The 23,326-nt window shown below is 38.0% G+C and overlaps 1 protein-coding gene across 2 annotated transcripts; it reads left to right on the forward strand.

Moving 5' to 3' along the window:
- The first annotated feature begins 492 nt into the window (after positions 1-492).
- LOC121423482 lies at positions 493-19,747 on the forward strand. 2 transcript variants are annotated; one of them, XM_041618831.1, is made up of 3 exons: positions 493-700; positions 16,101-16,462; positions 18,832-19,747. In XM_041618831.1, exons 2-3 carry the CDS (start codon positions 16,148-16,150, stop codon positions 19,444-19,446), a joined length of 930 nt encoding a protein of 309 aa, XP_041474765.1. In that variant the 5' UTR covers positions 493-700; positions 16,101-16,147; the 3' UTR covers positions 19,447-19,747. The 2 variants fall into 2 exon arrangements, with proteins under 2 accessions (XP_041474765.1, XP_041474766.1); XM_041618832.1 differs by lacking the exon at positions 493-700 and adding an exon at positions 13,112-13,280.
- The last annotated feature ends 3,579 nt before the right edge of the window (positions 19,748-23,326 follow it).

Below are 23,326 nucleotides of genomic sequence, written 5' to 3' on the forward strand. Positions count from 1 at the left end.
GGGGTATTCATTTTTCCCAGCATTGTCGTACGAATGCAGATGGGGGTGGGGCTTGGGGGCATGCCCAAAAAAGACTACGACCAAGAAGAAAAAAAAAGAGAAGATAAGGTAAAAAGTGAAATGTTAGATAATTTTCTGAGTATTTTGTCAAAATCTTTTATAAAAAATGTATTCAAATGTCGAAGTTTTGCTGGTTCACTTCGCTCACTTGCATTCTCTAAGATTTCGCTCCATATCCGCCATTATTTTGCCTCCTAATTTTCTTGTTTTAGGGGGGCTGGGAGGGGGGTATTACGCCACTGGATCCCTGCATTCATGTAAGCCATTCCTCGCGACTGCCAACAAGTTTCTCTCGAACCTATGTGGTAATATCAGCTTGGTGGGATTCCTAGGCCAGTCGCGCCCCTGGTTAAAAAAAATGTCCGGATATACTATTGTCACTGGCAGTCAATCGAAAGGGAAATGTTTATCCAGTATGATATTCATCCTGTAGCCTACGTCGAAATGAAACTTAATCTAATTTTTGTTTAGACTGTACTCTAGCTGTAGAAGGATACGGAGGGTTGTTGCAAGTTAAAGGCAAGTAGTGTTTATTTCTCCACAAAGTCATGAAAACTGAGCTTTTATAGTAGTTGATCTCTGGAATATTGTTACTGTCTTCTCGGGAACAGAAATGGTATACATGCAGTTTGTAACACAGGTAAGGTTATATTTCACTCGTTGTGTCGCATGTGTCATGGTTTATCTTCTTAACTAACGAATATCGTTTTCCATTAATCTTTTGAATTTTTAAGACATGACCCGAAATCAATGCATGATAGAAGATATAAAAATATACTGAAAAAAAAAGGAATATCACAAACGTCAAATGTTGATTCACCGGATTGCCAAATTGAGCTGATAGCATGAGTGTTCGGGGGGGGGGGGGGTATTCCCCCATATTTCAGGGGTGGGGTGGCATGTCTTATCATCCCCCAATACTTAAAAGTCGAAATTATGATATTCATAATGAACAATATGACAACTAAGTATGATCATGGTGATGAGGAGTGATGATTGCGGTAGTATTATAATTGCTGTATGTGCATATAATGATCGATTATTTTTCTAGTAAATTGTTAATGAATGCAACATTTTTTTATAGAGAAAGAAATAGTCCAGGATGAAACAGAGTAACATGTTCATGTTTATGTTTTTATAAATGGCATATTTTTTTTTAAAAGCTATACACATCCCCACAACCAAGCTCAATGGATGTGCCCCGCTTATCTTACCACCCGGGTGACCACTTACATTGACGAGTGGATACCATATGCGCGACCAAAAAAAACACGTAAAAGGGATGTCTTTTCCACGATAGGGCACGTTACGTTCGTAACGTGATAAGGGTGTCAAAAACACAAAATCATGAAAAAAAAAATATCTATTTCGCTAGGAAAATTACGTGTTTAGGGTCGAATTTGCGGGGATGATAAAACAAAATTAATTTTTTTTTGCACCAACACTTCGTGTTTAGAGTCCGATTTGCGCGAGGTATAGAAGGTGGGGTCGTACTAAACCAAATAAGGTAAAGCCGACGACCGAAGGACCCGTAACAATAAAACATTCCTGTGCTTGTTTAGGAGTTCATTTCAGGGAATATTTGCCAAGAGTATCGTTTTGTTTCCAATACTTGTTAAGGGTAGGGTTTCACACGCCAATACTTGTTAAGGGGTGAATTTTCAGAATATGGAAATTACGTGTTTAGGGTGCTTTTCGAGACCCCATGGTCGCGCATGGTATACACTCGTGAATGGAAGTGCCCCCCCGGGTGTTACCACCAATTTGAATGTCTATTGGTTTTCTTTATTCAGGTTCATGATGTAAATTAAGTGGAGAACATAATTTCTAAAAGAAATGACAACTGGAATTCAAAAGAGCAGGCGCGGATCCAGGATTTCGTAGGGAGGGGGGCCCAAATTCGACCTGATTTTGGCGCCCCTGTGTACTTTTCGGAAAAATGGCGGCCCCTCCCTCCCCAGGCAATCATAAGTGCCTTAAATGCATGTTAAATTATCTTATTTCATAGGCACATGAATCAGGGGCGGATCCAGCTTTCGCCAATAAAGGGGCCCAAATTTTTTTTTTCAGCCATATTTTCCCCGATCGGCCGCTCGAAGATTTTTTTTGGGTTTGTTTCTTTGAAGGGGGTAGTCTTACAAGTCACATCTTAGCTTTATTCTTTAAATCAACATAAATGTATAATATCATAATCCTTATTTTATAATGCCTGTGCGAAGCGCGAGCAATTTTTTTTTAAATTGCATGAATTTTTTCCTAAAATTTGAACTTTCTGAAAAAAAGATGTGCCTGCAATAATTACTGCGAACGCGAAGCGCGAGTAGAAATTTGTGATAAACGTTTTGAACTGATCGGAAAGGTAGGCCTACCAGTCCTGTTAAAGACTGCATACAGTTAGCCACGAAAACGTGATATATTTCAACAATCAAATAATGCGAGCGCGAAACGCGAGCTGAAAATTTTTGACATTTCTACATAAATTTTTTTATTTTTTTTTGTAATCATGAACAGGATAGCTATACAGTATTACTTAACAATTGATGCGAGAGCGAAGTCCGGGCGGAAAAATTCTAGATTTGCGAGAATTCTAGAATGCGAGCGCAAAGCGCGAGCAGAAAATGTTTGTATACGTTTTGAACTGATCGAAAGGTGCCTTTTAAGGACTGCTTGCATTTAGCCATGAAGACATTACATATTTTCTTCGATCAAATAATGCGAGCGCGAAGCGCGAGCTGAAAATTTTTGACATTTCTACATAAAGAATGGAAAACTTTAATACAATATACTTATTACAGAAAAAAGCAATTCGAATCTGTACTGATTCCCAATATTTATCACACACAAATCCATTATCCCATAAACTAAAGACTCTAACAGTATTTGACATAATACACTTCAAAGTTTACTACTTATGTTTAAGTACGTAAATAACATGCTCCCACCTTCATTCCACAATTTTTATACTCTTAATACATCTATTCATTCATACCCTACCCGTTACTCTTCAAATTTCCATTTAATCAACCCCAAACTGCTTATTGCGCAGAGATCCATCAGACACCATGGTCCAGATTTGTGGAACTCTCTACCAGCAGAGTCTGTAAAACAATCTTCGTCTCTTCACTCATTTAAGGCTAACGTTAAATCTATGTTATTATCAGAATATTTGAAGTAAAATTTCTGTGTCGTATCCTTTTTATCGTGAATTTATTCCTCCTTCGATTTAGTCATCACCAATATCTTCATCATGACCACCATCATCTCCATGGCCTTCATCATCATCATCATCATCATAATCATCATCATCATCATCATCATCAACAACAACAACAACATCATCATATCACCGTCACCTTCAGCTTTATCATCTTCATCTTCACACTATGATATTGCATGAATTCATGTTTCGTATTTGAAAATATATGCCCATTCTGCTTTATAAATGTATTAATTCAATTAGTATAAGTTTGGGATTGTCATTTTTTCAAGCAATCTGCTTATGATGACAATCCTTCTCCCGCAAATTGTGAATATCATATAGTTAATAATTTTGTCTGGAATTATTTTTTTAGTACTCTTTATTTATGATTCATGCCAAAAATGCTAATATTATGTTTATTATGTTATGAAAAATGTATTATACGAATGTTATGGATGCAGAAGAAAACAATAAATCAAATCAAATCAATTGATGCGAGCGCGAAGTGCGAGCGGAAAAATTCTAGATTTGTTTCCTAAATCATGAAAAAGATGAATAAAATGGAATCTTCCTATATTAATAATGCGAGCGCAAAGTGCGAGCGTAAAAAAAATCGTGATTTCGACCTTGAACGGGATACTTTATTCATGTTTAAATCATGAAAGGGATGAGAAAGGGGATCTTCCTACATTAATAATTCGAGCACAAAGGGCGAGCGGAATTTTTTTATATTGTGATCTGACACTGGATAAGTGAATGAAAATGCGCGCGCGTGTTTCAGATTTAGACCTATAATTTAGGCATTCTACATAATCTTTTATCATGAAAATAAAAGCGAGCGCGAAGCGCGAGCTTAAAATATTTGATATTCCGATCTGATATTTCAAACACTTTATAGGAAACTTGTAAGGTGGATATAAATCGCACTTGATAAAGAGCGGATATGTTTCATTATTACTTTAATTTTGAGACATAGGACCTTGCCGTCCTTATAGGACATGTTATCATATGAATATGATGACTATATATCTTCCTATTCATCTTGCTAAGCGCGAGATTAAAAAAAGGGACAATTTAATTATTAAATTGATATCTTATTATACATGCATAATGAGGGCGCGGAATCTGATGATATTATGGCCTGAACACTGTACATTCAAGCACCTTTTTATTATGAATAGGATGCATCATTAATTAGTTGATATATTTTTAACCATTAATGCGAGCGCAAATCGCAAGCCGAAATTTTTGATAAACTGTCATGAAAAGGGGATTTTAGGTAGTTTGTTATAACAATCAATATTGAGACATACATAACCCGCCAATCAAAAATGCAAGCATAGCGGCGCTAGCTGATGCGTTTTGATAATCAGACCTGAAAAGGGATATTTTGAAAACTTTATGGAATACATGAAAATAATAGGTACCTGATAAATCAAATTCGCGAACGCACAGTGCAATTGGAAAATGTTAATATTCAGACCATAAAACTGACATTTTTACAGAGCACGTTTTAAAATTCAATATGTAAATCACAAAAATTAATGAAAGTTCGATTTCCAAGGAGAAATATGTTTTGTATACTGACTTCCAAACTTGATATTTAAGCTCCACGTTGAACAAGATATGTGGATCATTTAACAGGCAATGCGAGCGCGAAGCGCGAGCGAAAATTTTATATAGTGACATGAAATATTTTTCCAAGCCTTCCTCTCATCTTAATTTATTCATTCGTCTTCCTCCTTTTTTTCTCTCTTTTCTTTTCCTTCCTTTTTTTTCCTTCCCCTTTTTTTTTTTGCTCTACCAATAGGGGGGCGCGGGCGCCTCGGGCCCCCACCTGGATCCGCCTATGCATGAAGAAGAGGCAAATGAATAATGGATTTATAATGATGTGTTCATGAATAAATGTAATATCACTTATAAAAATAATCAATGCGAGCGGGAAAATCGAGCGATTTGTATTTTAACCATTTGATGCTTTCCATTTCGTTAAATTTCTCATCAGAGTAGGCCCTGCTAGAATTATGTGAGCAGGAGCCAGGCGCGGATCCAGAATTTCTTAGGGGGCCCTAATTTCAAGTCAAGTAATAATCGTGCCGAAATATTGACTCCCATTGCCGAATGGGTAATGTCTAGTTCAGTTAATTCTCACAGAAACCTCTCTTGCATTGTAGGCATTCTTCGTTACTGTGGGTACTCCCAATTTTTTTTTCTACTTTTTGTTTCAAGGTTGAAAAATCTTAGGGGGATGACACCCCTGTATCGCCACGTATGAAAACTGGTTGTGCAATAACTAAATTGCATATTCTGCATGAAAGAAAATTAATATTTTATTTTGGGTAAGATATTCTTCAAAAGATATAAATTAACATGCTTTTTATTATATAGTTGAGGTAGACTCCGTAGTCAGCACTCAGCATTTACTAATTGGAGTGCACTGCCTACTTAGATCTGTGTTTGGATTTATTATACATTATTCGCTTGAAATCCATTCAAAACAGTGAGTTGTCTTGTCAATCCTAATCAACAAACATTGGCTCTTCCGCTCTTGCAAAAATCATATAAAGTATCAAAAGGTTATGTATCTTATAATCTTGCTCAAATTTTATATACTCCAAATAGATTTTCAAAAGAAACAGAATGCGTGTAAACGGTGTATATAAATAGAAAATAAGATACTAAAGATAAATATACTGTAAAAATATTCTTTATTATCAGTGTCTTTATAAATATGAAAACAATGCTCTTAAGTTCGCATCATTTTGGACGATAAGTTCTAATCTCTCTCTTTCATACGATACTAGCGAAACATGAATTCCAAGGTCCCATGTATCTTGTATACATCAACTAGTTCAAGATGTAACAATAAATGTAAATGATAGAGCAATGCAGTTTAGGCCTGAGTAAATACACAACAAAAAAAGTAAGTCCCCCCTAAATCAAATTGCTGTAACTTTTGAACAGAATTATTTTGAGATATGATTTTTCGTAGGTGGTTTTCTACACTCATTAAGCAACTCCTGGTGAAAAATGAGATTGATCGGTTGTGTCATGCATGAGTGATTAAAGATTGAATTGAAAATGACTATTTTTTTAAAGTCACAAGAATCGATTTTCAGATTGTGCATATGCAAAGTTGGGCAAAAAATGTTTTTAGGTGAATTTCATGGTGTTATGCTGTTTTACTATCCATTTAGCCACTCCACACACAATTTTGATATTGTATGTTCATGGTTGAGTGAGCACAGTGTATTGCAGGGGCCGCGGGGGGGGGGGGGGGGGGGGGTGCTGGGGGCTTCAGCCCCTCACTTTTTTCCAAAAGCATGTACACAAATGTAAAAATGATCATACGATTGTGATTTTCTGGATGGTCAGCCCCCTTCCCACTTTCAAAACCGTTCCGCGGCCCCTGTATTGTGACGTATCATCATAGGGGTTTATGGTAGTATCCTCTAAAACTTGTTAGATCATGTTAAAATTTGGAAATGTTGATGTCTTCCCCGATTATAGGCCCCTCCCCCATTTCGAAATTCTGGATCCCCCACTGACAGACTGATTTGTCCATAAATTAAACTGATCATGAGAAATTGTTAGGGAAGTATGCATTTATGCAGTATAAAGAGTATTCATGCCTAAGTTTTCGAAATGAAAAAAAAAAATGAAAATAATTAAAGTTCGGAACGTGTGTAGTGATAGAAATGATGGATGATAAGACAACAGCAATTAAAGTCACATTTGAAACCGAATTTGCCCCCAATATTCACTTTATTACCCTTTAAAATGAGTCTTTGACATTGAAAATACAAATTTTCCCCACTTTGATGCGTGCTCGCTCATCCATGAATATACAAATCGATTTCATTTTTGCACAGAAAGATTGCCCATAGGTTGATAAACATTACTGCCAAGTGACATTGCTAAAGACAGCCGTGAAAAAAGTTCCACCATATTGAATAAGGGCTTACTTATTCTTAAATATATGCACCTTTAATGTACACAAGTCTATGAGAGAGGAAGTCAAAATTTTAACAAATATGAAATGAGGGTTTGTGTCATGGACGGTTTTTGTTACTTCTGCCAACAAATATTTCATGAAACTTCGCACATGGCTTCAAGGTAACACTATCTAAAAGCCGCGCACACCAAAAGAATCATTCGATACGGCACAGAGTGGGGCTTATAAGGCCTAGAACTTTCTTCTCATTTGCATAATTTTCGAATATTTTGTGCTCACTGATGCATTAAACATCGGGATTTTCATAAGAATCAAATCAAATGAACTATGCAAGGAGGTTTGTGAAAGATATACATAGTTACAAATTGCATTTTTCTAATAACGTAAAAACGAGCTGATCACATTCCACATGTTGAGTGGCGCGTGAATGTGTATTAAATAAACGCCTTTGAATCATTGAAGCATGTTAATTGGTCATGAACATACGAAAAAGTTGAGAAAAGATAATTTTCAGTTACCAAAATGAAACAAATACATGCCTATGATATTTATAAAATCGTATTTTTGTTTTCAATAAATATTCATTGAACCGTGAAACGATGGTTATTGTTGAAGATGCTCTCCCCCCCCAAAATAACTGTCATCATATTCTATCATTTTTATTGATAGAAATGTGTACAAAATTCAATTATAGTAATTTTGGACTTGTGTTTATTCAACCGTAAAATTTAGTCAAAAAAGTTGTATCATCTTTTAGAAAGTACCTTTTACAAGCCTTCTGACCATTTTTCATGATGAGAATGTGGAATTAGCTCCAATAAAATGGAATCAAAGTAATGATATTTGGCTTGTGACTTTTGTGAAAAAGTGACATTTTTTGCCTTCTGACGGTGCTCACTAAAGCATGACGTAAAATACTCCATAACATTTACTCAGAGGAAAGCTTAAAAAATTACTTACACGCTCATGTAAAAATATATTAAAAACTCGCATTGGTTCGGAAATTATTGATGTTTGTTTAAGGGGGACTTACTTTTTGTTGTGTATAGTTTCAGGTGGAATTCGTTAAAAAATTATAAAACGTGATTTCCCACTGTAGGTTGGAAACGAAAAGGTGTCGTATCATGAACTGTATCTAGCATACTTTTTTTTCGCATTACTACATGAAACAACATATAGGAACGATAAAAACCATACATTTATTTCAGTTATTTGAGTATTTGACGATTCGTCAAAAAATAAAACAAGCATCCGAAACTTTCACACCTTTACAATGAATGTTTCATTTATTCTTTTACATATTGCACACCAAGATTTTTGCACCCTGCGGGTTCAAAACTGCACCCCTAAATTTCAAATTGAAAACCCTAGGGGTGCAGTTTTGAACCCGCAGGGTGCAAAAATGAACCCCAACCGCAGGGTTCAATTTTTGAACCCCAAATCAGGGGTTCAATTTTTGAACCCATAGGGTGCTGATTTTGCATCAGCCTTTTGGGTTCAATTCTAAACCTTTATTTCTTCTTAGTGTTGCAAGTAAACTTCAACTTTCTGTAAATAATATCTATCAATATATCCATCAGTGTTGTAGACAAGGCTCAAACTCCAAGGCCAAGGCATGGAACCCCAAGGCCTAAAAACCTCAAGGCCAAGGCATTTAAAAAACTTTCAATATATGGAACAATGAGCCAACAACAAGGCGGCAGTTCAAATATCAACGTACGGCGCGGCGCCCCTACATGTAAGTCGATCATCAATGTGCCCCCCCCCCCCGTTCGAACATTAATTCGGCGCCCAGTTCGAACATCATTTTGACATCCCTTCGACCTCAATTTACCTTCCCTAGTTCGAATATCAATTTCGCCCCCTTAGCTCGAGTATCAATTTTGCGCCCCCCCTTGCGTTTGAACATCAATTCGGCGCCCCCTAGTTTGAGTATCAATTTGGCGCCCCCACTTCGAACATCAATTTCGCGGCGCCCCCCTAGTTCGAACATCAATTCGCGCCCCCCCTAGTTTGAGTATCAATTGGCGCCCCCCTAGCTCGAACATCGATTCGGCCCCCCTCTCCCAGTTCGAGTATTATTTTTTGCGCCCCCAGTTCGAACATTATTTTAACATCCCTTCGAACTTTATTTCGGCGCCCTCCTAGTTCGAATATCAATTCAGCGCCCCTACATGTAGGTCGATCATCACTTCGCCCCCCCCCCCGTTCGAACATCAATTTGGCCCCCAGTTCGAACATCATTTTGGCCGCATCCATTCGAACATCATTTCGGCGCCCTCCTAGTTCGAATATCGATTCGGCGCCCCTACATGTAGGTCCAACATCGATTTGGCGCCCTTAGTTCGAATACCATTTCGCCACCCCCCCTAGCTCGAGTATCAATTTGGCGCCCCCTACATCAACTTGGCGCCCCTACGTCGAACATCAATTCGGCCCCCTCCCCTAGTTCGAGTATCAATTTGGCGTCCCCACTTCGAACATCATTTCGGCGCCCTCCTAGTTCGAATATCAACTCGGCGCCCCTAAAATATAGTCGATCATCATATGGTCGGCCCCCCCCCCCCCCGTTCGAACATAAATTAGCCCCCAGTTCGAACATCATTTTGGCATCCCTTCGAACTCAATTTGCCTTCCCTAGTTCGAATATCATTCCCCCCCTAGCTCGAGTATCAATTTTGCGCCCCCCCCCTAGTTCGAACATCAATTCGGCGACCCCCTAGTTTGAGTATCAAGTGGCGCTCCCCTAGCTCGAACATCGATTCGGCCCCCCTCCCCAGTTCGAGTATTAATTTTGCGCCCCCAGTTCGAACATTATTTTAACATCCCTTCGAACTTTATTTCGGCGCCATCCTAGTTCGAATATCAAGTCGGCGCCCCTACATGTAGGTCTAATATCAATTTGGCGCCCCTAGTTCGAATATCAATTCGGCGCCCCTACATGTAGGTCGATCATCACTTCGGCCCCCCCCCCCCCCGTTCGAACATCAATTTGGCCTCCAGTTCGAACATCATTTTGGCATCCCTTCGAACATCATTTTGGCGCCCTTCTAGTTCGAATATCAATTCGGCGCCCCTAAATATAGGTCGATCATCAATTCGGCCCCCCCCCCCCCCGTTCGAACATAAATTAGGCCTCCAGTTCGAACATCATTTTGGCATCCCTTCGAACTCAATTTACCTTTCATTCCCCCCTAGCTCGAGTATCAATTTTGCGCCCCCCCCCTAGTTCGAACATCAATTCGGCGACCCCCTAGTTTTAGTATCAATTGGCGCTCCCCTAGCTCGAACATCGATTCGGCCCCCTCCCCAGTTCGAGTATTAATTTTGCGCCCCCAGTTCGAACATTATTTTAACATCCCTTCGAACTTTATTTCGGCGCCATCCTAGTTCGAATATCAAGTCGGCGCCCCTACATGTAGGTCTAATATCAATTTGGCGCCCCTAGTTCGAATATCAATTCGGCGCCCCTACATGTAGGTCGATCATCACTTCGGCCCCCCCCCCCATTCGAACATCAATTTGGCCCCCAGTTCGAACATCATTTTGGCATCCCTTCGAACATCATTTGGCGCCCTTCTAGTTCGAATATCGATTCGGCGCCCCTACATGTAGGTCCAACATCAATTTGGCGCCCCTAGTTCGAATACCATTTCGCCACCCCCCCCTAGCTCGAGTATCAATCTGGCGCCCCTAGTTCCAACATCAATTTGGCGCCCCTACGTCGAACATCAATACGCCCCCCCCCCCGTTCAAACATCAATTCTGCCCCCAGTTCGAACAGCATTTTGACATTTCTTCGAACATTATTTCAGCGCCCTTTTGGTTCGAACATCATTTTCTTTCCCCGTCTTCCTCTCCCCTTTTTCTTCTCTTCTTTCCCCCTTTCTCTCTTTCTTTTTCATCCCTCTTTTCTTCTTTCCCTCTTCCTCTTTCTTCTTTTTTCTCTCCTTTTCCCCTCTTCCTCTCTCTTCCCCCCTCTTCCTCTTTTTTTCTTTTTCTCCCCCCCCCTCCCTTTTCTTCTCTTCCTTCCCCCTCTCCTCTTTCTTTCCCCCCTCTTCTTTTTCCCTTTTTTCTTCTTTTCTTTCCCCTTTCTTTTTTTCTTTTCCTCCCTTTTTTCCCCTTCTCCTTTTTCCTTCCCTTCCCTCTTTTTTCTTTTCCCCTCCCCCCTCCCTTTTCTCTCTTTTCTTTCCCCTTTTCTTTTTCTTTTCCTTCCCCCTTTCTTCTTTTCCTTCCCCCCTTTTTCCCCTTCTCTCTCTTTTTTTCTTCCCTCTTCCTCTCTTTCCTTTTTCTTCTCCTTTTCCTTTTCCCCCTTCTTCCTCTCTCTTTTCTCCTCCTCCCTCTTCATCTTTTTTCTTCTCCCTCCCCCTCCTTTTTCTTCTCTTCCTTCCCCCTCTTCCTCTTTTTTCTCTTTCTTTTCCCTTCTTCTTCTCCTTTTTTTCTTTCTTTCCCTTCTTCTTTTCCCTCTCTTTTTTCTTCTCTTCTTTCCTCCCTCTCCCCTTTCTTTTCTTCTCTTCCCTCCTTTTCTTTCCTTTTTTTTCTCCTCTCTCTTCTTTTTTTCTCCTTTTCCCTTTCTCCTCTTTTCCTTTCTCTTTTTTCTTCTTTTCCCTCCTTTTTCTCCTCCTTCCCTTCCTTCCCTCCCCTCTTTCCTTTTCTTCTTTTCTTCCCCCTTTTCCTCTCTCTTTTTTTCCCTCTTCCTCCTTCCCCTCTTCCTCTCTCTTTTCCCCTCTTCTTTTCCCCTCTCCTCTCTCTCCTTTCCTCTTTTCTTTCCCCCCTTTTCCTCTCTTTTTTCTTCCCTTCTTCCTTTCTTCTTTTTCTTCTTTTCTTTCCCCTCTTCCCCTCTTTTTCTCTTTCTTTCCTTCTCTCTTTTTTTAGCCGAAGGGGGGGGGGGGCCGAGGCCCCCTCGGCCCCCCCATGGATCCGCGCCTGCAAAAGAGTGTATAAAAGGGAAATAATCATGAAAGCCGACAAAAGCTATCAAAATGGCTCATTTTCAGGGTAATCCCCCCCAAAAAAAAAATTTGCGCTTCAAGCTCGCATTTTGTTCTAGTCTATATACACCAAGTAACTAGTCAAGTTGTAGAAATAAAGTTTACATAATTATACTTCAGTCTTAAGGACCACTGCCACTGGCGTACAGATATGGGCTTGTGGTCAGGAGTTCCCCAAAGAGAAGAAAGACAGAAGTAGAAAAGAATGAAAAAAGGGAAGGGGTGAAATATCATGTCGAAATCTATCACAAAATTGGATTTTTGTATTCGTCGATTTGCTCACACGCAGCGTTTTTGAATTTCGCCTTTACGCCATGGCTGCCCCTCTGAAATTCTTGGACTCGTTACGCCACTGATCACCCCCCCCCCCAAAAAAAAATAAGACAAAAAATCCCTCACAGACAACAATATTTGGGTAACTTCCCCAACCAGGAATATCGATCGACATCCCGCATCCATGGCTGAATAGTGAAAAAAAGTATTACGTTGTTATAAATGTGATAAATATATTTTGCATCCGTCACCAGTAATTTTCAGATTTGTGTCGAATAACTTTTAATTGAAAATTACAAACTATATATAGAATAGAACTGAAAGTAAACATGTTATTGTTAGCTATCCCGTCAATATTGAGACCAACTTTAAACTAATATTATATGTTGGTTCATTAGCAAGCAAAAAATGGGGGAAAAGAGAGAGGGTACTAATAACTACATAATTTTGTGTACAAGTTTGGGTGAGTGCATGATCAAGGGGCATGCGCATGTGCCTCTACAGCCCCCCCCCCCATCCCCAGGCCCGGATTCACTCTTGAGTCCATGAGGCTCAGAGACCCGTCCTTGACATATCCCATTGATGAAATGAAAATGATAGAGGGGAAGTGAATTTAAGCAAGAACTATTGTTTTAAAATCATGCATTCGTGTATATACAACCGATAACGACCAAACGGCCATTATTTTATCCCCTTTTATAAGAAGGGAAAATAAACAACGAAATGGCTACAATATGGTGCATGTTCTGTAGTACCAAGTCATCGAGTTTACAACCTGTAAGTGGATCTTATGTCAAGTCTGGTAAGTAAATTTAGAGGAAAATTTTATAGCAATCTCTATGACCTGCACTAGACAAAAAACAGTTATTTGATTATTATTATTATTTTATTATTATAGAAATATATGTTCGACAAGCTCTCATTTATACGTAACATTGTTTGCAAATCAGCTGATATGTATCTGGCCCGATATCCGGGTTATACATTATATAGACAGCACATCAATCGAAATTCGGTCGTAGCTAATCTTGAAATAATTTTTAAATACCGTATTCATTTTCATCTGGTCTGTTATTTATTATTAGGTGCAATTTGTTTATCAGGTTACTTTATGACCTTTCCATAAAACTGGATTGATTGACGTTTCTTTAATGACGGATCTTTCTATCTATTTAACCATGGCCTTCATCACTTCATGCAGAGATAAAAAACACGCATGCTCATCAGACACATGAACGTCAAAATGTTCAAATTGATATATTTTTTCTCACAATGACTTGCTTGTAAAATAGTACTTTTTCTTTAAGGGGGAGTTCATCCTGAAGAAAAGTTTGTTGTAAAAATAGCAGAAAAAAGACAAACAAAAAATGTTGGTGAAGGTTTGGGGAAAATTCATCAAAGATTGAGAAAGTTATTAGAATTTAAAAATTTTGGATTTGTGACGTCATAAACGAGCAGCTGCCCCACTATGTTATGCTATATAAAATGCATAAATTTCCATTTTTTTATGGTGCGTGGTGACTTATTGTTTTCTTTTTAGAAATGGGGTATGAAATGATCTATTGTTATACTGGAGGTAAATAAAAAAAACACGTTCAATTTTCTGAGAAAATCACATTTCACTGATTTTTTTTTCATACGATATGTAGGAAAGCTGCTCGCATATGACGTCACCAATCAAATTGACTAAAATTCTGATAACTGTTTATTCTTTGATGGATTATTATCTAACCTTAGGCATTTTTTTGTCAGGGTGAACTTCCCCTTTAAGATCAGTCTCCATGCCCACTATGACCCCTTTTAGTAGGAGATAGCACTTTTTATAACTGACCTCTTCATGTCAAAGTAGTACCATAGAACTACTAACAGACTTTCGTCAACTACAGGAAACTCTCTCAGCATTGGTGCACTTCCGATGATCTCCCATATTTGATATTTGGGTTACAATTCTATAGTACTGTCTTTCAAAACAGGAATTTAAATACCCTTATTTCCCAAACTTGTATAACATCGTGCCTTCAGTGTTTCGGATATTACAGATGACACAGATAACTTCAAATTTAGCCTTTAAATTCAGTTTTATTTCAAACAGAACATTAAGTGGAGTACAAATCATTTTCATACGTTTTATAACAAACATTTACAATACGAATCACCGTCATTTATATATTCATGATTATCTTCAGTGACATTAATGATAATTAACACAGAAATACATTTATATAGAAAAAAAATGCCTTGTTCAGTCATTCGATGTTATGAGTATGACGAATGTCATTGTCAATGTCCCTCTTAATAAGAGAACTGCCGTTATTGTATCTTCCATGGAAACCTAAACCTTGAACGTGATTGGCTGCTGAGTCCTGTTACAATGGTAGTTGTCATAATGACCAATTGGACCCCCTGCGGGGGTCGAACCCGGGACTTGTGTTTGTTCGTGACACGTCGTTCCGATGTATTAAGCTCTAAATAAAAGCGAATTATTATTACCTCAAATACTGAATATGATCTGCATCTGTAGACAGAGCACATACCATTGTTTTTGTTTAAACGTTCAAAATGATAAAATAATAGGTGTTTCATTTGATTAATGACGTCAGTAATATTTTTGAGCTGATGTTTAATGATATTTATGTTATAGGCCTATTGGATGGCTCATAATGTGTTAGCAGAAATATTCCATCATGCATATACACCAGAGAACAGTCCAATTTCGGTACTGACGAATGTAATATTTCTGGTATCCCAAGAAGAAATATTAATCTAACTATTATCTGTAATGATTATTATTCACCAGATTTCGGCGCATCGTGCAATATGGTGTAATATTGCCCATGTAAATCCCACAAACAAAAATACGCGTTTTTCACGCACTGCTGAATTGCTCTTTAGTAAAAAAAAAATATTCTTGAAATAAATGCTATCCTTAAAGGAAAATAAAATAAGTATATATTTCATCGCTAAAATCAATATGTAACTTGCTGATTCAGAAGACTGTGAGCAATTTGGGAACAATGCATTTTTTTTTCAGTTTTATCCCTGAATACGATAGGCCTAAAATTATATTCTAAACAAAACAAAGTTTCGGGTTTGCGAGAATAACGTTTAATAAAGTAAATGCTTTTGTAAAATCGTATTGACCTATGTATTTTTATAAATCATTCACACGATATCAGTTTTGGATATAAGTGTTCCAAAAGTGGTAATTAAATGTCACTTCTAAGGGATCTACCAAAACTTAAAAGATACATTATATGCCAAAGGTAAGGCTGCTCCACAATTCTTAATGGCAAGAAAAAAAAATTAAGAACACGGTATTTTCACCCCTTTTCCTGTTGTTAATTGGATGCAGTCCGATATCTTCAATAATTGGAAACACGAAAACAAACGGAAGAATATCAGATCTGGTGATATCCAGTCATTCACCGCCCCCCCCCCCCACAAACCCACGGCATCATATATCCCAAACTGGTGTAGAAGCGAAGATGTATAATCCGGGGTTATTAAGAAACCGCGCGCATCACAAAACAGAGGTGGTATTACGGCTTGACGTGTTTAACGACCAAACCATGAGCGACTCTCTCTCTAGAGTTTTTCTCCATTCTCCCCATTTCACATCTAGATCTCGTCGATAGCTCATCCTCCAATCTACCAACTCGACTGTGAACAATGAATACCACGCCATGGTTAAACGCGAGCAATTATGTTGAGGATGCCAATTTGGCGACGTCGCCGATGTCAGCCGACGATGACGATGGCGGTGGAGATCAATCACGATGTCAAAAGCCTTTGTTTATCACTAAAAACATCACGTTAGCCATAGCGACGTCGTTGATGGTCGCCACATTGATCTTGATTCCGTGTCATCGTCGACTTCGAAGACAGCACCATATCTTCCCGTACAACCTCGTGCTCGCTGACTTCAGTGGTGCGGTGGCCATCATTATGTTTGCTTTAGCTGGTTATTTCGAAATTCCGGGGGAGGTAAGTTATTTTCTTTCCTTAAAGGTCACGTCCACCCCAGAATAATATTGTTTTGAATAAATTATTGATAAAAATCAAACTAGCATAATGCTGAAAGTTTCATCAAAATCGGATGTAATATAAGAAAGTTATGACATTTCACAATTTCGCTTAATTTTTTAACAAAACATTTGTATGCACAATTCACTGACATGCAAATGAGACAGTTGATGATGTCACTCACTCACTATTTCTTTTTTATTATTATATTTGTATTTCATATTTCATAAATAAAATAGAAAATAAATAGTGGATGACGTCATCATTCTCTTCATTTGTTTACCGTCCAATATATGCATATTACTGTTTTGTGAAATCAAGCAAAACTTTTAAATGTAACAACTTTCTCATTTTACATCCCATTTTGATGAAATTTTCAGTGCTGTGCTTTTTGTAATTTTCTCTTTTTATTTAAATCAACTTTTTGTTGGGGGCAGACTTGTCCTTTAGAGACTAATATGGGTGATTTTTTAAATCATCTTGTCATTGAGTTTTGCGAAAAGACCTTTTTATTTCAGCCAAGGAGCTTAAATGGATTTCTCACTTATACAAGGTAAAAACACTGTTTAAAATTTCATACGCTAAAAAATATTGGGTAAAATTTTAACCAGCACGAAGGTAATTATGTGTCCAACCAATTTTGGGCAGTATTTTACCCAATGCGGAAAGCATATTGTCCTGTGAGGTTAAAAAAAATAATCAGCAATTGCTTTAGAATGGGCAAAATTTTCATCACACTGAATGAATAAAATGCTCCAAAGAAATGCCCAATGCTGGTTGGACTTGGACACGTAATTACCCTCATGGAGCATTTTTACCCAACATTTTTTTTAGAGTGTACAACGCTGTCATATGAACCTTGCAGTGGTTGTTTAACAGTTAAAACAACTATGCTTAATTTATTGAGAATTAAGTATTAGAAATTAAACTTTGTTGTTTAAGATTTTTGTAAATCTTGTTCAAAAAGTTTAAATAACTACTTTTAATTAAGGTTTGCATAATTATATTGGAGCGTTGTGGCACATTGGATTAGTCTTTTGACTTTGAAACAGAGGGTCGTGGGTTTGAATCCCGGCCATGGCGTAATTTGTTTTAGCAAGGAAATTATCCACATTGTGCTGCACTCAACCCAGGTTAGGTGAATGGGTACATGCAGGCAGGATTAATTCCTGGAATACATGAGCGCTGAAAGGCAGCTCGAGCTAAAAAGCCGGGGTAATAATAATGATAACAACGCGCCTCGGAATAGAATATTTCTAAATAGAGGGCGCTTTACAAATGCTTATTATTATTATATTAAAAAGCGTAGTATAAAAATCTGGACAGCGTTTTTAACAGTCATCAATCAGAGAAAAGTACTTTCAATCGCTTCATGAAACGTACTCAAATTTTATGTTTTTTTTCTCTCTCTCTCGAAATTCACAGATTTTTGATAAATTTCAAATTCAAACAATCAGATTCGAAAAAACCTTAACCCGTATAAGACGAGTTAAAATCGATCTCCTAACCTATTCTTGCCTCAGATGACATTCGATTGTTCCATAAAACTATCTTCTGAATCGATATCTCTCTACGAAATAAAAAATAAAAACAAAACAAAATTGGCAATTAACCCTATGGTATTCAGTGACATATTATACTTTCGAAGGATATAAAAAGCCAAAACCGAAAACATTCGATCGAACAAAAATGATAAACTTGAAAGATCCAGGGTGAGGTACCTGCAAAAATTAATGATTAATTGAAATGCTAGAGTGACATTATAAAATCAAGTAGGATTCTATTTGTGTATCAAAAGTGAACATTATTCTTTGTTGGGTACAGTCGCATCAACGAAACCGATTCCAAACCGACCGATGATCTGTCCTTGGGTAATAAGGAAATGGCATTGGTTGGTCTAGAATCAGTTTCGTTGATGTGACTAGTACTTTAACGGAGTGAATGTGGCAGTTTTCTTCGACATTTAATTCATCAAATTTATAGGCCAACTTTACGCTTAACAAATATTGTTTTAGTGCATGGACCCCCTCATCTTCATTTCCAAATACTTAATTTATTCTATACTGCTTTTCTCTAAAATGTAAATCCGTTAATTTGTAATTGGATTGAATTGAAGTACGAAAAAAAATATACAAAAAGTAGGCTACTAAATTAAATTAGTACATTGCATTGGATAGATCACCCTTCCCGACTATTCAATATAGTTAAAGTTGTTATAAAACCGGATATACCAGCTTAATTTGAGCTGCGAGGTCACTTTAATTAATTTCATTTTGCTTAATTAGGTGTAAATGTTTATCTAAAGCTGTTGTGTCTTTCTTCTTCTCCAGGCGGAAAAGTTCCTGGTCATCTTGTTGGCAACATCCACCATGGTATCACTTCTTAGCGTTGTCTTGGTAACCGGATATCAATTTATAACAATCCGTGTCGACCCTTTCGGTTCTAGGAACATCATTACAACACGGAGGCTAATCTTAACATGCCTAGTAACATGGGCCATAGGATTCATCTGTTCTTCACCCATAGCCGTCATCAACGATGCGAACCTTTTCATAGCCCTTCTCTCCATCTCGTATTCAACCACAGTCGCTACCGGCCTCGCTTACCTCTTCATCTACCGGTCGGTAGCCAAGGTACCTTGCGGTGGCAGCATTACCCAGGAACGTAAGGACCAGAACCAACGAGTCCTCCGAACCTTCGGGATGGTCTTCGGGACCACTGTGCTGTGCTGGATCTGTCCCTGGGTAACTTGGACCAGGCAGATTCTCGGCTATGAAGAACACTGCCTTATCACAATATCAGATATCATGATAAACGCCAATTGGATTGCAAATGGTGTCATCTACTGGTGGAGACTCAAAGATTTTCGTCTCATTTTCGGGTTCTGTCGGAAACAGAGAGGCAGCATTGATCCTGAACTATCGTTGGTAACTGAAGTGAAATGAACACCACGAACACAGGTCAAACTTAAAAACGTATACTTATCAACTTGTTATTATGATCAAGTTTGACGATGAAGAACTGAAGCCCCCATCAGAGACCATGAATTCGTGACATCTTTGGTCCTTAAAAAAAAGGGGGGCAGACGAACCTCTCCCATAGCTAGGCTGTTGTACACAACATTGCAAATCGAAGGATATAGGATCCTCGTCAATGCTTAACTGATTAGTCCAGTAGACGGTCTCATAGGCCATGTACAAGACCTGGAAAAGTTGTTAAGTACAAGGTTTTTTTGTTGATTCGTGTTCTAGATGGGTATTGAAGTAAATTCAGCTTGGTTGCCACCTTGGCAACCTTGAGCAATTTTTTTAACTAGCCTAATTAGCATAATCATCTAATTAGCATATGTAAGATATGTAATATACTACTTCTCTTAAACCAGAAAGACTAAAAACATAAATAATATCATCTTTCTAAGAGGTCCTGTGACATTAAATCCATGCATAACAATATTTTAAATATCTAAGTTATGCAATTATCGCAATCAGCCTAATTAGCATAATGAGCTAATTAGCATAAGTGTAATACACATATATATGTATTTGTGGATGTCTATCCAGAAAATTCCCAATAGGTAAATAATGCAACCCTTTTATGGTTTTCTATAGCGAGGAATTCATTTATGACATTATTTTTCCATTTTAACCAATGCAGTCGCTCTAATTAGCATAATTAGCATAATCAACCTAATGCACTAATTAACATATATATAGATTTATTTGTCAAAGTACTACAACAGCCTGAAAACAATACAGCTATCTTATTGTATTATTCTATGAGGAATTCTTTTGTGAAATTATTTTTCCCGTTTAACAAATGTTATTGTTTTAATTAGCGTAATAGCATAATGCGCTAATTATCTTATGAGCAATATTTTACATATGGATATATATTCCTTTGTCATTTTATGTCAAGAATGCCCGAAAACATGAATAGTACAACTATCCGATGCTTTCCTATGACTAGGAATTCACTTATTACAATATTTTTACCTTTTTACCAATGTAAATTTCGTAATTAGCATAATGCGCTAATTAACATAATTATATGTGCAATATATATATTCCTTTGTCATTTTATATTGAGAAAGCCTGAAAACATAAACAATTACAGCTATCCAATGGTTTTCTATGATGAAGAATTCTTTTGTGACATTATTTTCCCCGTTGAACAAATTATTTAGTGCAATCAGTATACTGCGCTAATTAACATAATTAACAATGTAATTGTGATGTATATATATATTTTTTCCTTATATATTTTCCTTTGTCATTTTATATTATAAAAATGCCCGAAAGCATGAATAATACAGCTATTTCATAGTTTTCTATGAAGAGGAATTCATTTATGATATCGTGTGGCGTCGCGCGATAACCAGACTATTGGTGAGAGACAATAAATGCGCTAGGACGTCATTTAAATACGCGTGTCATCAAACTTTTGTCTGCGCGCGTCGCGAGGAAAAACAAAACAAACAACCCGCGGGAAATAAAAAAAATGTCAGGCGCATTTTTATTTTTCAGAACAGTGGATATTTGCTCGATATATCTGGTGTCGGGTTCGGATAAATGTTGATTGGATTTAATTCCCCTGGCTCAAATTCTTCTTCTTCTTCTTCCAGTAGTGTGCATAAACCTCCACGGAGTATCGTCGCACAACAGTTGGTTGTCTATCGGCTAATTAAACGTGTTGCTCGTAGCAAAGCTCGATAAAAATAAGTCCAAAAACGAACGCATATACACTATATACAAATTGTTCTCATATTTTGAGTTAGTTTAAGACGACATCTCTGACTCGTGTCTTGAAGATGTCGATCGATGGTGAGATGACCACATTTTCAGGTAGACCGTTCCACAAACGGATGGTGTTTGGGAAGAACGTATCCTTCAGTAGTGATGTGCGTGATCGTGGGATTAGAAATCTCTTGCTGTGGCCTCTGGTTGGAGTGTTGAGCGGTACCAACTGGTCGTCGGGGATGTCAATCAGATGGTTGGTGATTCGGTACATCATAGTAAGCTTTGACACTGCTCTACGATGTTGCAGGGTCTTCCACTGAAGCGCATCAATCATGGTTGTGACGCTACATCGTCTTGAGTAATTGTTCATCACATAGCGAGCTGCACTCCGTTGCACAGATTCTGTCTTGGAAATGGCTTTGCTGGTGTGGGGATCCCACACACAACTTGCGTACTCCACGATAGGCCGAACAAGTGTGTTGTAACAGGCAGCTTTGGTTTCCTTGGAGCATGACTTACCGGGCAAGTTTCTCCTTAAGAAGCCAAGTGTCTTCATTCCCTTTTTGGTAATGTTGTCAATGTGTCTGTCAAAGGAGAGATCACTCGAAATCTCAACGCCCAAGTACTTGGCAGATTCAACAGGCTTTAGTTCAGTTCCATGGACTGTATATGTATGGCTATGTCGGTCTTTTTTCTTCCGTTTGGAGACATGAAGAACCTGGCATTTCCCGGATGAAATTCCATTAGCCATTTCCTTTCCCATTCTTGTAGTGCATTTAGATCTTGTTGCAGCTGAACTGCATCATCATGGCTGTTGATGGCCCTATACACCATGGTATCGTCGGCAAAGAGCTTGACATTGGTGCCATCGGAGACACAGTTGGGAAGGTCGTTGATGTAGACCAGGAAAAGGAGCGGCCCAAGTACACTGCCCTGGGTACACCTGAGGTTACTGGTGCAATGTCGGAACTTTCCCCGTCAATTACTACACGCTGAGTACGGCCATGAAGGAAATTTCTGATCCACGTCAAGAGGCTGCCGGAGAGACCGTAGTACTCTAGCTTACGTAAAAGATGAGGATGGGGCACCTTGTCAAAAGCCTTGGCAAAGTCAAGCAGAATCACATCAGTCTGGACACATGCGTCGATGTTGCGAGCAAGGTCGTCCACGGTTAGGATCAGCTGGGACTCACAAGATCTTGCCTTCCTGAAGCCATGTTGCACATCAGTGAGAATCTTATGAACATCAAGATGGCCCATTATGGTGCTGTGGAAATTCATGAAGGTAAGTTAAATTATGTTGCAGATTTAGTTGTTTTGTTAAATTCATTGATGATTGTGATGCGAGGAACATGGCAACTTAACACTTGAATGTGAATTTTGTGTTGCGTATGTATGTGAATCGATCGAGAGAGAGCTTTTTAGGAACTTCAAATTACATGAGACTGCGATTCGCGATTCGCGGTATTTGTCCGGGCCTTTGTCTTTGACGACCTTTTTAAGATCTATTATGTCTGCCTAGGCTATCAACTAGATTTAGATCTGCACCTACTTAGATAGTCCGTCGTTACATACTTGTATGTAACGACTGACTATCTAAGTAGGTCGGACGGGCTATGTTACATATTTGTATGTAACATAGCCATTGAAGTTAAATCTATCACATGCAATAAGTTTGTAAAAATATGTATTAAAAAAAATCAAAATTGGACAAGGAGTAAAAAAGCCATGATAATTTAAAGATATGGATTATTTCGGTGAAACAGTTCTATGCATGATTTTTTTTTATGAATTTACTTGACAAACTTATGCAAAAATGTTTCAGCTTGAATGTTATTTTGTATTTCATTACATGAAATATGTTTGTTCTATTTTCCGCCTCCAAGACTAGATATTAATTAATGCAAAAAGGGTGATTTATCATTCACACACGTATGACAAAATAAAATAAGTATGATTTTATGTTTTGACATAAGAAAAATTAAAGTGGGGATGTGACATCATCAGCCCATCTAACGAAATAAGACGTGCATATATTGCATGAAAAACCCTTTTAGATCTAGTTATCAGATTTTGATGAAATTTGCAGC

The sequence above is a fragment of the Lytechinus variegatus genome, chromosome 11, assembly GCF_018143015.1.
Source record: "Lytechinus variegatus isolate NC3 chromosome 11, Lvar_3.0, whole genome shotgun sequence".
Taxonomy (NCBI): Eukaryota; Metazoa; Echinodermata; class Echinoidea; order Temnopleuroida; family Toxopneustidae; genus Lytechinus; species Lytechinus variegatus.

Excerpts from the sequence above, each read along its gene's own strand:
- LOC121423482 (XM_041618831.1), top strand. The coding sequence starts at position 16,148 with ATGAATACCACGCCATGGTTAAACGCGAGCAATTATGTTGAGGATGCC. Across the intron at positions 16,463-18,831 it reads ATTTCGAAATTCCGGGGGAG|GCGGAAAAGTTCCTGGTCAT; the intron begins GTAAGTTATTTT and ends CTTCTTCTCCAG.